This window comes from Diospyros lotus, chromosome 15 (assembly GCF_014633365.1).
Source record: "Diospyros lotus cultivar Yz01 chromosome 15, ASM1463336v1, whole genome shotgun sequence".
Classification (NCBI taxonomy): Eukaryota; Viridiplantae; Streptophyta; class Magnoliopsida; order Ericales; family Ebenaceae; genus Diospyros; species Diospyros lotus.
Genome location: NC_068352.1, coordinates 31,335,904 through 31,352,523, shown reverse-complemented (window position 1 = coordinate 31,352,523; position 16,620 = coordinate 31,335,904). Strand labels below are relative to the sequence as shown.

General features: G+C 41.9%; 1 protein-coding gene across 3 annotated transcripts in view; it reads left to right on the top strand.

The window, feature by feature from the left end:
- LOC127792191 (uncharacterized) overlaps nt 1-16,620 on the top strand; it is a 39,862-nt gene that overhangs the window by 20,191 nt on the left and 3,051 nt on the right. For all 3 annotated transcript variants that reach the window (XR_008021095.1, XM_052322598.1, XM_052322597.1), the window contains exons 4-5: nt 8,218-8,561; nt 8,650-10,417. Coding sequence is in view for 2 of the 3 variants with exons in the window: in XM_052322598.1 (XP_052178558.1) it covers nt 8,218-8,561; nt 8,650-10,417 (2,112 nt within the window). In the remaining variant the exon portion in view is untranslated. The remainder of the gene's footprint in view (nt 1-8,217; nt 8,562-8,649; nt 10,418-16,620) is intronic.

Sequence of the window (16,620 nt, the reverse complement as noted above, 5' to 3'; positions counted from 1 at the left end):
TATTTGGTTCTCTCTCGTCTAGCCTTAGAAGAAGTGGAAGAAGTGGCAGTAGGAGAAGACGAGAAGGAAAAAGAAGAAATATCAAGGGAGGAAGGTGGAGAAATTTCCCTGCATGCTTTGCAAGGCTGCCCGACGGGTAAGATAATCAAGGTAAAAGGGAGTCATGGGAAGAGGAGATTGATGATTTTGATAGATAGTGACAGTACTCACAGCTTCTTGGATGAAGCCACTGCCATAGAACTACAATGTCCCACATCAGCCACATTTCCCTTATTAGTTACAGTGGCCAATGGCAACAAAATGTTTAGCAGGTCAAGGTGCCAAGGCTTTAAATGGGTGATGCAAGGGCAAGAGTTTACGGCTGACCTTAGGCTGTTGAAATTGGGAGGGTGTGATATAGTTCTTGGAGTGGATTGGATGAAAACGGTGAGCCCTCTCATGTTTGATTTCAATAACCTAGAGGTGACATTTGAAATGGGGGGAAAGAAAGTGATGCTAACAGGTAGTTTAGAGTTCGGAGAATGCAAACAAATTACAGGAAAGAGGACGAGGAAGATGCTCCAGCAAGAGGAAAGTATGGAGGCTCAATTATACTCGGTATATGCAGTTGAGCTGGAGAAGGGCAATCAAGGGGAAATGGCTGATGAACACCTTGAACTTGCAAGTGGATCTGCAGCATTCACTGTTTTAGAGGTACCATTCAATGACTCTTTACAATCACTTTTGATTGAATTTAAGGATATATTTGCTGAACCCTCTACTATACCACCTAATTGATCTCTTGACCATTCTATCCACTTAAAGCCCAACTTCGAACCTGTGAACATTAGGTCTTACAGGTATTCACCCAACCAAAAAGCAGAAATAGAGAAATTAGTCAAAGAAATGCTAGCCAAATCAATTATCCAACCCAGCCAAAGCCCTTTTGCTTCCCCAGTCTTACATGTTAAGAAAAAAGATGGAACATGACGTTTTTGTGTAGATTACCGCCAGCTTAATGCCCTGACCATAAAGAATAAATTCTCTATTCCTATCATTGAAGACTTACTTGATGAACTAACCTTAGCCACTCTTTTTTCATAGCTTGATTTGAGGGCAGGATATCATCAAATTAGGATGAATCCCGCTGATATCTCCAAAATCGCCTTTAGGACTCATCAAGGGCTTTATGAGTTCATCGTTATGCCCTTCGGATTGACCAATGCACCTGCCACTTTTCAATCCTTAATGAATCATATATTTGAACCCTATTTGAGGAAATTCATCGTTGTTTTTTTTTATGATATCCTAATCTACAGCCCTACAATTGAACAACACTTAGACCATTTGAGGACAACATTTAAAATTCTTAGATTCAATCAATTGTATGTAAAGCTGTCAAAGTGTACACCTTTGCTACAAGGCAGGTAGAATATCTTGGCCACATAATCACAGTGGAAGGAGTCCAAACAGATCCTAAAAAGATATCTACAATGGTGGAATGGCCAAGGCCAACAATAGTGAAGGAGTTAAGGGGTTTTTTGGGCCTTACGGGTTATTACAGGAGATTTGTTAAATATTACGGAATCATGAGCAAGCCTCTAACGAAGTTGCTTAAAAAAGACATTTTTCAATGGAATCCGAAGGTAGAGGAGGCTTTCCAAGCATTGAAGAGAGCCATGACGGATGCACTTATATTGGCTTTACCTGATTTTTCAAAGCCATTTATCCTAGAAACTGATGCATGTGACATGGGGATAGGGGTGGTGCTGGTGCAAGAAGGAAGGCCATTGGTTTACCTTAGTTAGGCCTTAGCTCCTAAGCATTTGGGACTAAGTATATACGATAAGGAGCTGCTTGCAGTGCTAATGGCAGTAGAGAAGTGGAGGTATTACTTGGAAGGACACCCATTTGTGATAAGAACGGATCACGAGAGCCTTAAGTTCTTGCTACAGCAACGCTTACATACCCAATTGCAGAAGAAAGGGGTCACCAAGTTGCTAGGACTAGATTATGTGATTCAATACAAAAAAGGTAAGGAGAATATAGTGGTAGATGCTTTATCGCGAAGAGAAGAGGAAGGCAACTGCTATGCGATTTCTGCTGTAGTTCCTGATTGGGTGAAGGAGATTTCAGATAGCTATGAAAAATTAGAATGGGCCAAGGCTCTTGCAGCCTAGTTAGCCATCCAACCTGATAGTAAATCGGGGTATAATCTATCAGCAGGATTATTAAGGTTTAAAGGCAGGTTGCTGGTAGGGGATGATGACCAGTTGAAGGAACGGATCTTGCAGTCCTTGCATAGTTCTTCCTTAGGGGATGACCAGTTGAAGGAACGGATCTTGCAGTCCTTGCATAGTTCTTCCTTAGGGGGACACTCGAGGCTAAGGGTTACCTATCACAAGGTTAAGCAGTTGTTTTATTGGAAGGGACTCAAGAAGGATGTAGCCGCATTTGTCTTGGCTTGTGAGATATGCCAACGCTGCAAGCACGAACAGGTTGCCTACCCTAGGCTGCTGCAGCCGTTGTCTATTCCCGAACAAGCTTGGGAGCAAATTTTGATGGATTTCATAGAAGGGTTACCCAAATCTGAAGGGAAAAATGTCATATTGGTAGTAGTGGACAGATTGACTAAGTACGCACATTTTTTGAGCTTGGCTCACCCCTTTACAGCTCAAGAAGTGGCGCGTTTATTGCTGGATTTGGTTATAAAAATTCATGGGCTGCCATTATCTATCATTTCAGATAGGGACAAGATCTTTACTAGCACCTTTTTGGCAGGAATTATTCCGAAATTTGGGGGTGAAGCTGCAAATGTCGACTGCCTATCATCCCGAAACTGATGGGCAGACCGAAAGAGTAAATCAGTGTTTGGAAAATTACCTCCGGTGTATTTGTTTCTCCAAGCCTAAGAGCTGGAACAAGTGGTTATCTCTTGCCCAATGGTGGTATAACTCAAGCTTTCACAGTTCACTCAAGAGAGCTCTCTTTGAAGCCCTATTTGGATACAAACCCCCACTACTACTTGTGGTAATACCCTCTCTTCGCACTGAAAAAGCAGTGGATTATTATTTACAGCAACAGCAAGAGGTCTTGCAATTGATTAAGGAGCTGGCAGTGGCTCAAAACCGGAAAAAACAAATTGCAGACCGTAGAAGAAGCGAAAGAGAGTTTGAGGCAGGAGATATGGTGTATTTAAAGGTGAAACGATTTCAGCAACATGCCTTCTCACCTTCCCCTATATCCAAGTTGAGTCACAAGTATTATGGGCCTTTCGAAGTGGAGGCTAAAATAGGGACAGTAGCCTATTGCCTAAAGCTACCTCTTGCTGTGCTGGTCCATCCGGTTTTTCATGTCTCCCTCCTAAAGAAATTTGTTAGTGCAACGGAGACCACAAGCCCTCATCTACCCCCACCAGCTGAAGACTTGGTAGAAAAGGTTGAACCGCTGGCAGTGCTGGAAAAACGAGTCATCCACCAGGAATCGATACCTTTGATTCAAGTTCTTGTGCAGTGGTCTCACTTGCATCCCGACCACACCACTTGGGAGTATCTCCCTGATCTCCTTAAACAGTTCCCACGAGTGGCTCAGCTACTGTAATTTCTTGGGGACAAGAAATTTTTAAAGCGGGGGGAAATTGTCACGACCCTAGGATACTAGGAGGGCATAATTGTAATTAGCACTAGAGGGTAATATTGTAATAGTGCATTCTGTTATGAATTGGTTAGACGTGCATATGGCTGACACGCTGTTACAGCCATGGAACTGCCTATAAAAGGCTGATTGTAAGAGGATGGGGATAATTGTGATGCTATGAATGAAATCCTTTCCCTCTCTTTGAATTCTCTCTCTCCCCGAACCTCTTTTAACTTCCTCTAATTCTGGCTTCTTTCCCCTTTAGTCTCATTCTTCCCACTTTTCTCTCTATTTATATTGGAATTTCCATTGTCAGATCTTAGGAACTGACAGCACCATGATCCATCCATTTTCTTAACTAAAAGGACGGGAGATGCAAAAGGGCTTCTGCTAGGTTGGATCAAGGATTGGTCGAGCATTTCTTCGACCAGGGTTTCAATCTCGGTTTTAAGTTTAGGAGGGTATCTATATGATCGAATATTGATGGGTTCTGCATTGGGCTAAAGGGGAATTGTGTGATCAAAGGGTCTCTTAGGAGGAAGGCTGTTAGGTTATGCAAATAAGTCCCCAAACTCAATAAGTAGTGCATCAAGAGAAGACAATTCCTGTTCCTGCTACCGGTTGGTCGTTGGGATGCTGTTGCCCATCAACCCTTGACCTCCTTGTTCCTCCTAATCCACATAAGCCTCAATGGTAAAAAGCTAAGCCACCTGGGACATCTTACACTTCAGTAACTTATGTAGCCTTTTTCCCCTGATCAACTTGCACACCCCTGTCTCCACATTTCCTTGCAACGTAATTCTCCTATCTCCCCTAGCCAAAGTAACTTCCATCTTGTTAAAGTCGAAGCTAATAGGACTAATCTCTCTCATCCAATCAACTCCCAACACTATTTGGCAACCTCCCAATTTAAGTAATCTGAGATCAGCTTCGAAGGACTCCTCTTGCATTGTCCAACAAAACCCCAAACATGCCGACTTTCTCAACACTCGACTACCGTTAGCTACAGTTACCGCTAATGGTTGAGTGTTGGATAGCTCACACTTCATCTTCCTTGCAGTTCCCTCGTCAATGAAGCTATGTGTGCTTCCACTGTCGATCAACACCATGATTGACCCCTTCGGAACCTTCCTTCTACCTTGATTATTTTACTGCTAGCCACCCCTTTAATAGCATGGAGAGAGATAGTGCCATTGTCTTCCTCCTCTCCATCATCTTCGGCCACCAAATTTTCCTCCCCTGTATCATTCTCCACTTCGCCTCCTTCCAATAATAATAATTGTTTGCCATAACGATGTCCGGGGAAGTACTTATCACCGCATTTGTAACACAATTCGGGAGGCCTCTTAGGCTCCACCATCCTTCCCCCTTGCTGCGACATATCAGTTGGAGGTAGCAAAACAGATGGCTTCGGTACCGGTCCTGTTCTGTACATCTCTCTTAACGGACCTCTTCCCATCGTTGGGGATGGGACGGATCCATGTCCCCTCGCCTGGGTCTGCTGCACCTTCATTATAGCTTCTACATTCATCTCCTGAAGTAGAGCACTCTTTACTGCTTCTTGTACCGTTCGGGGCTTGGTCATCTTCATTGGGGACCTTAACTCTTCGTTCAAACCGCTCAGAAAACTTGACACGAAGTAATCTTCGGTCAAATAGGGATTGCGGCTCAACATCTGAGACTTCAGCTCCTCGAATCTGAGCTGATACTCTTGCACCGAACCATTCTGCTTGATCTTGTTAAATTCCTCCACGATGTCCATGGTTCTCTTTTCTCTGAACTGTTCACATATTCCCTTGACAAATTCTTCCCAATTACAATCCTCTCACACTCGTGACCAGCCTTGGTACCACACATCCCCTACGTCATTCAGATATGCTATTGCCAGATTGATCTTCTGGTCCTCAGCCACCTGGTGTATCCCAAATAGTTTCTCACATTGGCGTATCCACCAGCGAGGTTTCGCCTCGTCAAACACAGGTAATTCTAATTTTGGTAAAAGGAAAATGAGAATTCACCTGAGTTTCCAGTCTCCTTCCCATTCCAATGTCTTCCAAAGCTGTCGGATCACCCTTCGCTTCTGACGAGCCAACCATTCTTCGGCTTGTACCAGCTCCCGGTAAGATTGGATCCGACCTTTCTCTCGGAGGAAAATCTGGAGATGGTCTCACCTGAGCCTAACTCGAGAACATGAGTATGAATTGCTGCATCTGATCACGTAGCATATTGCTCTGCTCTCTCATCTCCTCTCTGATTTGGTTGCGCATATCCCCACACAATCGATCCGTTACCTCCTCCAATGATTTGAGGTTAGAGTTAGAGAGAAAGGTAAGCAAGTATGGTTGCTTAGAAGGTCTCCCTATGAATTAAGTCAATCCCTAAGGCATTGGTATAAGAAATGTGATTCTCTTATGATAGTCCAAGGGTTTAAAATGAGTGCATTTGGTAGCTGTGAATTATTTCAAAGATATGCCTAATGAGATGTAAATGTATCATCTCTGGAAATCAGCCATAGAGATCCCCAAGTTAAAAGCTGAGATTTAGGTCAGCAGTTGAAGTGTAGGATCTAGGAGAAGCTGGGGAAATATTAGGCATAGATGTAAAGTGAAATTGACAGCATAAGGCAGCCTAGGTTATCCAAAAGACATACCTTTGTATGTTGGTAAAGAAGTTAAGGGAGATGAGCAGTCCTCTAATAAGGAAGCAAATATAAGAGAAATGAGTAAGGTTCTTACTCAAATGCAGTGGTAAAGCCAAAAGGCTGGAATTGACATGTTATGAGTTCTCAATTCTATTGTAACGAGTGCTGTGAGTGTTCTGAGAGAAAGGCTAGATAAAAGGTGGCTTTGTAATCTTGAGAACGAGGGTGTGTTGTACTTTGGAATGGAAGGGAGTGAACTTGTTGCTGCGACTGTTAATTGCCAGTGAATATATTTCAACAAGTGGCTAGCAAATGTATGGTCAAACTGGGTAAGGTTCACTGGGATGCTGTGAAATTGGACTCTTGGGCATGTAAAATTAACATTAGATATGGATTTGGTTTATGGTGGAGCAAGTCCAGAAGAAAAACCTTGCATTTAGGGTCTATTGGTTGTTGATTATGCAGAAAAACTCTTAGAAAGAATGTCAAGGTTGAGTTGAGATGTGTACAATCTCTTGATTAAGAATCAGTCCCACCATGGAAAGAATCAATCATATTGATGTTAGGAATAATTTCATTAGGGAAATCCTTGAGGAGGAGGAATTAATCCAAAATAAAAGGTTGCAGGTATAGACAATGCAGCTGAAATTTTATCCAAGGTTGTTCCATTGTCAAAATTTATAGCATCATTTGAAAATCCTTAATGTTTGTTTGTGTTGATGATCAGGTATATCATGCTGGAACCAAAAGGAAGAGCAGGTCAAGGCTTTGATGGATGAAGAATGGAATGAATCATACTCAAGACAATGGTGGAGAATTGTTAGAGTTTGTCTAGAGTATTGATGGCAGTGGTAGCAGTGTTTTTTGAACAGGTTATTATGCGGTTTTAGAGGGTAGAGATAGGCGGTGGCCTCACTTGTAATTAGCTACTAAGTTGGGGGGTAAACCGGTAATATCCATACTAGTTTTGTAATAGCCTAGGAATGATCCCCCTAATATTCTATAAATAGGGAAGGGGGGCTAGATATCATAAACGCATGAAGCTATTGTTTCTCGAGAAAGTTTTGAGAGAGGAAAGACTGTGATTTTAGAATAGCTTTTGTAATCTTGAGAGAAGGCTTGTAATCGGGGTGTAACCGACTGTATTGATCGTTCTTTATTTGAATCAAAGAAGGCTGCACTTGGAGGTTTCTTAGGCTGGATGTAGGGTTGTCCTAAGGGGCAATCTGAACCAGGATAATTCTTGCGCCTCTTGTCTCATGTGATTTGCTTTACTTTTTGTTTTGTTTATTATTTCAGTTTGATTCTATAACTTGTTCTGTTAATTCTTTCTGTGAGTGTGCGGGGTTGAGAGTAGCATAATTCTTGTCTAAGAAATCTGATCCAGTGACCCTAGGTATAACACGTGTTAAAGTCAGTGTTGACTTCTGACCTCAATATACAAGCAAACAAATCAAATAATTCATGGAAGCATGGACCTCATGTTGACAGGTCATGAATGACGCTTTCTTGATTTTGTTGATTTATTTGATAATAATCATATTCCCTAACTGGTCATGGTTTCTTCCTTAGTAGTGTTAAGAAGTTCCTCTTAAGTTACTGGGGGTTGAGGTAGAATAACTGCATTGAAATGGTAGCCAGTATAGCGATGGCCAACCTATGAATATTGCATTATCAAGAGTTATGGTTTTAATACCTTATTGTCATTCAACATACTAAAGTTCACTATATGTTTATCTTATAATTGTAGAGTTTTCTGTTTTCAGATTTTCCCTTGCTGTAAATAGTTGTGTTCAATAACTGGTTATATTTTTTATGCACATGATACAAACCATTCCCTGTTAATACTCCATATCCACACTCACAGGTTGTTGTTTATTTGAATCTTTTGGGAGTTTAATTTTGATGCTGCTTCCTTGTTGGTGGCTAATGGTTTCATCCCTTCATTGTCTTCAATGAAGCTGACACTGCTGCAGAGGAGTTTGCAAAACAGCTAGATCCAGGGCACAAAGTCACTTGTCCTTGGAGAGGAAACAGCTGTGCAGAAAGCTTGGTGCAATTTCCTCCTACTCCTGCATCGGCGCTGGTTGGGGGTTATAAGGATCGCTGCGATGGACTCCTGCAGTTTCTTTCGCTCCCAGTTGTGGCTGCTTCTGCAATTGAGCAGATGCGAGTTTCTCGAGGTCTAGAAATTGACCGTTTTCTTCACTCACAGGCTCTCACAGCTGGGGAATCTGGCTTCAAGGCAGAGAATATATCTGGGATCGAAAAGACTAGAGAAGAAGCCTTGTGTATATACTCGCGTGTAAGATGCATAGGAGTATCTAATAGTATTTGTAACACAGAGTTATTTGTGTCTATAGTCCTCATTTCTTTTTGTTTTCATTTTTTAGGCTCATAAGTTGATAAGCTTGTGTGGATGGGAACCAAGGTGGCTTCCAAATGTTCAGGATTGCGAAGAACATTCTGCACAATCAGCTAGGAATGGATGCTCAGTTGGTCCTACCAGAGACCATGGCCATATGCAAGGCGCTGGTCCTAGCAAGAAACCACCCCCTGCTACCAGAAAGGATTCTGGAAGGAATGAGATAATTGCTCCCGAGTCTAACTGTGAATCTAGATCACCCTTATTAGATTGTAGCTTATGTGGAGCCACTGTTAGAATCTGGGATTTCCTGACTGTATCTCGTCCAGCTCGCTATGCTTCCAGTGGCGTAGATATTCCTGAAACAAGCAAGAAAATGGCTTTAACACGTGGAGTAAGTGCAGCCAGTGGAATCAGTGGGTGGGTTGGTACTGATGGCATTGACAAGGAGCAGACTGAGGACCATGATGAAGCAACAACCGCAGATGAAGGGAAATCTCAGTCAAATGTTGGGGTGGATTTATGTCTGACAATGGCTGGTGGGTTGTCCTCTACGCAGTTGCATGTGCCAGTGAGATCTGAACAATACCAAGATGTTAGCATGGGAAGGGACTTAAAAATTGGGCAGCCTTCCAGTAGCGAGGTTGGTGATCGTGCAGCTTCTTATGAATCACGGGGTCCCAGCACACGCAAACGGAACTTGGACGAAGGGGGAAGTACTGTTGACAGGCCAAATTTATTGATGCAGCAGGCAGACAGCATTGAAGGAACTGTTATTGACCGTGATGGTGATGAAGTTGATGATGGTAGACAGTACTCAGCTGGCCCCTCAAAGCGTGCCCGTGACTATGATTCTTTTGAAATGCCATATTGGAAAGATTCATCTGGTGCTGGTCCTAGCCATTCAGTTGGTTTTGAAATAGAAACGGATGCTCATAGAGTTGAACCCTTGCATCATGGAAATGAACAAATTATTGGAATGCCATCCACTAGAGATTCAACACATGTCTCCTCTGTCATTGCAATGGATACAATTGGTCACAGTGCAGACAATGATTCTATGGAAAGTGTTGAAAACTATCCCGGAGATGTTGATGATGCCCATTTTGCCTCAACATCAACATTTAAGAATCCAGATTTGAATGATGCATCAGAGTTAAACTATAGCAATCAAGCGCAACAAAGCACCAGTCCAGCTGCCTTGAGAATTACTGGTGAAGTGGGTGTTAGCAGCACGAATGATGGTGAGGAAGTATTGAATGCAGATACTGCAACTGCTCATGGTAGGGATGGGCTTAGCATTGGCATCAGTGGAGGAAGTGTTGGCATGGGTGCTAGTCATGAAGCTGAAATACATGGGATTGATGTTTCTGTCCACAGAGACAGAGCAGATAGTGTTGTTGGTGATGTGGAGCCAGTTGCTGAAGTGACTGAGAATCAGGGTCAAACAGGTGAATTTGCTCCAGATCCTGGGCTAATGGGTGATTTTGTCCCAGAAGAGATTGATCGAGAAGACCCTCATGGCGATAGTCAAGATTTGATGTTTCCATCTATTGGAAGGGCAGATAGTGGCTCCAAAATTGTTGGTTCAATGAAGGCTGAATCTGTTGAAAGTGGTGAGAAAACCAGTAACACATTACGCCTGGAGAACAGTGTCCATCCTTCTCTTTCTTGCAATGCTGTTGTATGTTCTGGTTATGAAGCATCCAAGGAAGAAGTGACTCAGGGCGGCAAGACATCACCTGCTGATGACTCTGCATACCCTGACTCAGGTTATTTGGTGGGAAATGGGATAGGTAATATAGCTAGTCTAAGCTCTCTCTCTCTCTCTCACACACACACACACACACACACACATGCACGGGCAATAAAATATATTTTTGTTCTGCAAAATTGCATCACCTACCATGTTGATTAAAAGAATTTTTTAAAGAAAATCCAATACAAAGTTGAGTGCATCCCAATATTGTAATATAGCCACATCTCATGAATATTGGAACTGCTCTTTTCTTTTTCATAAATGTTGAAGTAGACCTGCCAGTATATTTTATGATTTTTGTCAATGAGATGCAAGTTTTCACTGTTCAAGGTTGTTGAATGTATTACCAAGCTGTTCAAGGCGCCTTATTGACCTAAATTTTGTGACTGGGTTTATTCCTATGCTTTTGGTATGTAAAAGTTATCATCTTTTCAAAACTTTTATTCTAAGGGCTTTTGCAATTCTCATATATCCAGCTGTATGTGGACCATGACCCCTTTGTTGATGCTTGCTAGAGAAGGATAAATTCTAAATCTAATCTTACTGGAGCTAGAAAATTAGTACCATGAATCTTGGAAAAATATAGTTGATCTTACTGCTGACAACTGTCAGGCAAACGTGACCAGTTAATGGAAGCCAAGAACAAGTTGTGTGACCAGAGTCAATAATCATATTATCTGTTTGGGGATAGGTTAGGGAATAAAGTTCTCTTTTTCTTATTAAGTTATTGTAACTTGTTTTATTCTCCATGTAATGTAGCATTCTTTTCTGATGGGAACAACTGTACAGGATAACTCATAATAGAAAACTGATCATTTTAGTCACATCATGTTCGTAATTTTGCGTCTTGTCCTGTTTCCATGTATTTTCACTGCCCTTTGTAATGACTAATGAGCCTTTGAGCTATGCATCTTTCCCTTGGCGTTTAATTTGAACCCATCAGAGCCAACCTGATTCTTGATTGATGTGGTTATGATTAGGATGAAATATTATTGTGGTTGACCTCACTTGGTGTAATGTTCTGGAACTGGTAGAGGTAGTGTTTCCGTGACTCAATGCTTTAACAATGGGTGTACTACTGGTGCACTGTCAATATTGTACTGGATAACCTTGCAAAATATAAAGGTTCTATTGGATAACCTTGTGAAGTATAAAAGTCATAGGCCTAAGGACAACCAAGGAGACAAACACTCAAAACATTTTGCATTTGAAGAAGAAAAACCAGTTAGCTTAGTTTACTGACTGATAAAAAGTTCAAGTTTGTTCTCTGCAGGGAGAAAATTCTGCATTCAAATCTGTGTGCCACCTAGAAAATAGGAAATAAAGTGGCTGGTTGGGGACTGATGAGTATGAAGGGAATAAATTATGAAACATGGGCGAGAGAATTTGATCAGTCTTATAGGTGAGTGACTTTGAACAATGGAACATCTGTGGATTGTCTTGGAGAACTTGCAGTATTGGGGTCGAGTAGCATATGGAGACTGAAGCAAATAGGGAAGGAAAAGGAGAAAAAACAGAACACGGAGGAAAGAGAGGAAACAGAGAAAGGGAAAAGAGACGGAAAAGGGAGGAAGGGAGCACCTCTCTCTCTCTCATCAAAATCAACCAACATTAAATAAATTCTATGACTTAAGTGTTAAAGACCCTAAGACCCAACTCTGGGTTTCCTTTGTTGATGTACCATATCTTTATCGTCCCCTGTGTCAAGCTACAAAGCACAAATATTGAAATGGGAGACCCAGCATGGTATGGATACCCAACATGACAATGTACATTGAAGTTTGAATATGACACATCAAGAACCAAGCAACTGTACTTATGAATTGTCAAATCCGAGATCTGATAGGGGAATTCTCAACTATTTAGAAGAGAATTTGGCAGGAAAATAGGGAAAAGGAAGGAGAATTTGAGAATTGGGGAGGAAGAATTGAGAGAGAGAGAGAATTGTAGGAGGTAAAATGTTATCATTCAAATTGTATTCATGATTTCAATTGAGTTGGGTTAGATCTTATATATTGATCCACAAGGGAATTGGCGCCAAAAATGGTTACCAATCCCGAGTACAACTTCTAATGCACATATAAGTACAATTCCCTAAAACCATGACTACCCTTAATGCAATAGCCTCGGTCGGTCTAGGTACATGACAACTCCCCCCTACACCCCACCCCCCAACAAAAAAAGAAAAAGAAAAAACAAATTCTTGTCCTCATGAAATGGTAAGTAGATTGGAAAAGCTAGGGAATTGCTTGAGTAGTTCAGGTAGATATTCCTAGGTATTGTTGTTAGGATGTAGGGAAGACCACTGGACAAATACTTGGGTTATGGGAGCCCCATGCTTGTAGATGATCCTTTTATCCAGGATGGTCGCTGGTGCAACTGCTTCTACTTCTTCACTGACGTGAGGGGGAAGTGCTTGGTTGGCCACATTGTTGCCGATAGACTTCTTAAGGAGGGAGACATGGAACACCGAGTGGATGTGAGTTCCCTCGGGTAGTTGTAACTTGTAAGCCACCTTTCCAATTTTTGTAATAATGGGGTACAATCCATAGAATTTTGGGCTCATCTTAGAGATTGGTTGATGAAAGAGGGCTTTTAGGTGGCGGCGCCAGCTAAGCCTTAGGTACACTTCATCTCCTTCTTCGAACTCCCTCTCAGTTCGCTTCTTGTCTACCATCTGTTTCATCCAATGTTGGGCATTGGCCAGTTCCTTTTTCAGTGTTTGCAATATGTGTTGTTTGTGTTGCAAGTATGCATCCACTGCTGCCACTGTGGTGGGTTCCCTGATGGCTGGTAATAGGCTTGGCTTGTAGCCATATAGAGCTTTAAATGGTGTCATGTTGATAGCAGTGTGGTAGCTGAAATTGTACCACCATTGGGCTAGTGACAACCACTTATGCCACCCCTTAGGCTGTAGAAAACAAAAGCACCTTAGGTATGTTTTGAGACATTGATTAACCCGCTCAAATTGGCCATCCATTTTCGGGTGGTAGGCAGTGGACATATGAAGTTTGGAGCCCAAGGACCGTAATAAATCTTGCCAAAATAAGCTGGTAAACACATTGTCTTTATTTGATACTATTGACTGAGGTATCCCATGCAAGTTGACCATGTTGTCCAGAAGAGTTTGGCCATTTCTTGTCCTGTGAAGGGGTGGGATAAGCCTAGGAAGTGGCTGAACCTGGTAAATCGGTCCGCAATCACTATACAATCCTTCCCTTCTGGCCTAGGCAATCCTTCTATAAAATCCATGGTAATGTTGGTTCATGCTTGTTCATGAATGACGAGAGGTTGTAGGAGGCTCGGTTGTGCCACTGTCTCATGGTTGCACCTCTTACATATGTCACAAGTCAAAACAAATTCCATCACTGATATCTTTAGGTTTTGCTAGTAGAATATCTGCCTCACCTTCCTGTAAGTGTTTTGAATACCCGAATGCCCTTCGAGGGGTGAACCACCCATGTAGGGTTTGGAGGATTTTACTCCTTAGTGCTTCATAGTCCCGGATCACTAACCTCCCTTGGTATCTTAATAGGCCGTTGAGTAAGGTATATCCCGGTCTTCTATCAACATCAATACTTAGTTGCTTCAACAATTCCTTTGTCTATTCCCCTCCTTCGTAGCTTTCTGTGACCTCTTGATACCAATGCGGTGATGGTTGTGCTCGTGACCTCTTCATGGCAGCGTGATAAGGTGTTTGCTGCCACATTTTCCTTCCCTTTCCTGAATTGTATCACGTAATTTAGTCCCATCAATTTGGCCATGCCCTTCCTTTGGAGGTGAGTGTGCAATCTCTGTTTTGTAGTAAAAACTTATGACTCTCATGATTTGTTTTAATTATAAATTGCCCTCCTTCCAAGTAGTGCCTCCATCGATCCACAACCATTAGTATTGCCAATTATTCTTTATCATATATGCTGAACCTTTGGTGCCTTGGGGCTAGGGCTTCGCTAATGAAAGCCAATGGACGACCATCTTGTGCTAGGACTGCTCCTATCTTGGTGTTGTTGGCATCTGTTTCTAATGTGAATGGCTTGTTGAAATCTGGTAGCCCCAACACAAGAACTTTACTCATGACCCTCTTAAGTTGTTCAAATGCCTCCTTAGCCCTTACATCCCACTGGAACCTATCATTCTTCAACAATTTAGTTAGATGTATGCTAATCACCCCATAGTTCTTCACGAACCTTCTGTAATAGCCAGTTAGTCCCAAAAATCCCCTTAAGGCCCTAACACTTGTAGGTTTAGGCCATGTAGTCATGGTAGCTATCTTTTTAGGATTTGTGCTAACTCTAGCACTAGAGATAACATGCCCCAAATATTCTACCTACTTCTGTGCAAATGCACACTTGGACCTTTTGATATACAACCAGTTGAATCTAAGAACTTTGAATACAGTCCTAAGGTGGTCTAGGTGTTGGGAGAATGAAGCGCTATAGATCAATATATCATCAAAGAATAATAGCACAAACTTTCAGAGGTAGGGTTCAAAAATGTGATTCATTAGAGTTTGAAATGTGGCTAGTGCGTTGGTTAGTCTGAAGTGCATTACTGTAAACTCGTAATGTCCATGGTGGGTCTTGAAGGCTGTTTTTTGTTTATTATCAGGGTTCATATGGATTTGGTGATATCCGGATGTTAGGGGTCTAATTTGGAGAATATTGATGCATGTTTGAGTTCATCTAAGAGGTCTTCAATAATTGGGATGGGAAATTTATCCTTGACAGTTATGGTATTGAGTTTGCAGTAGTCTATGCCAAAATGCCATGTACCATCTTGTTACGACCCTAGGATTTGCCTAGGGTCTAGGAAAGAATTTGGTACGAATTAGAGGTAGATAGGGCAGAAAGGGAGGGAAGAACAAAATGGACAGAATTGAGGAAGAAGAGAGAAAGATAGGAGAGAGAACTAGGAGAATTGAGAGAGGGAAAATTAGAGAATTCAAATCATTCATTGAGCTCCTTCCTCTAACTACTCAAGCCTTTTTATAGGCTTACAATTGAAGATGCTAACAACAACAACAAAAAATACAACTAATGCAACTAATAAGGAAAACACATAACATGTATTACTAATATATCCTTGGGGTCATGAAACATCTTTCTTTTTAACTAACAAAACAGGTGAGGCAAATGGGCTTCGGCTGGGTCAGATTATAGAATGGTTCAACATTTCCTTTACTAGTTTTTCAATTTCTGATTTGAGTTTAGGAGGGTATTTGTAGGATTGGATGTTAACTGGTTTGACATTTGGTTGGAGGGGTATGGAGTGATTAAAAGGCCTTTTAGGTGGTAATGACTTAGGTTCTGCAAATAAGTCCTGAAATTCAACCAGTAGCATATCTAGTAAGGCCAGTTCATGTACCTGCTATAGGGGCTAATCCTGATTGCTGGTTGCCATCATACACTCCCCTTGGTGTTCCTCTTGACCATCTGTTTCCTCCTTCGCCTTAATTGAAAATAGTCGTGCCACTTGAGAGTTTGCTTTTGAGCAACTTCTGTAATCTGTTACCTCTGATCATCTTGCAACCTCCCACTTCCACATTCCCTTATAGGGTCACCCTTTGGCCATCCTTTTTCAGGGTTACTTCCATTTTTTTGAAGTCGAAACTAATTGGGCTCACCCCTTTTATCCAATCAACCCCAAGAACTATGTGACATTCCCGAAATTTCAACAATCTTAGGTCAGCCTCAAAAGTCTCCCCTTGCCTTTTCCATCAAAACCCAAAACAAGCCGACTTACTCAACACCTTGCTGCCATTAGCAACGGTCAATGACAGTGGCAGTGTGCTAGATAACTCACACTTCATCTTCTTGGCCGTTCCTTGGTCAATGAAACTGTGGGTGCTCCCACTATCTATCAGCACCATGAATGTGCTATCATGAGTGTGCTATCTTGCACTCTCCCGTCTACTTTAATGATTTTACTGCTGGCCATCCCCTTGATTGCATGAAGTGATATGGCCCCATTGTCGTCTTCTTCCAGTTCATTCACCGCAGTCACTACTTCTTCATTGTCTTCTTATAATTTGGCGCATCTCATAAGCATAGCGTTCCCCATGTGTCTACAAACTGCTTTGTTGTAGGGGGGAAAATAAAGAAGTAATAGGATGAGTTTTGGACAAGTGTCTAAGATTACTCAGAAGTGTTTGAGTGGCAGTGTGAATGTCTGGCATAGCACAACACCTTTTTAGAAGTGCTCATGTTTCTTAATGTCAAGCCACTTTAGCAATGTACCAAC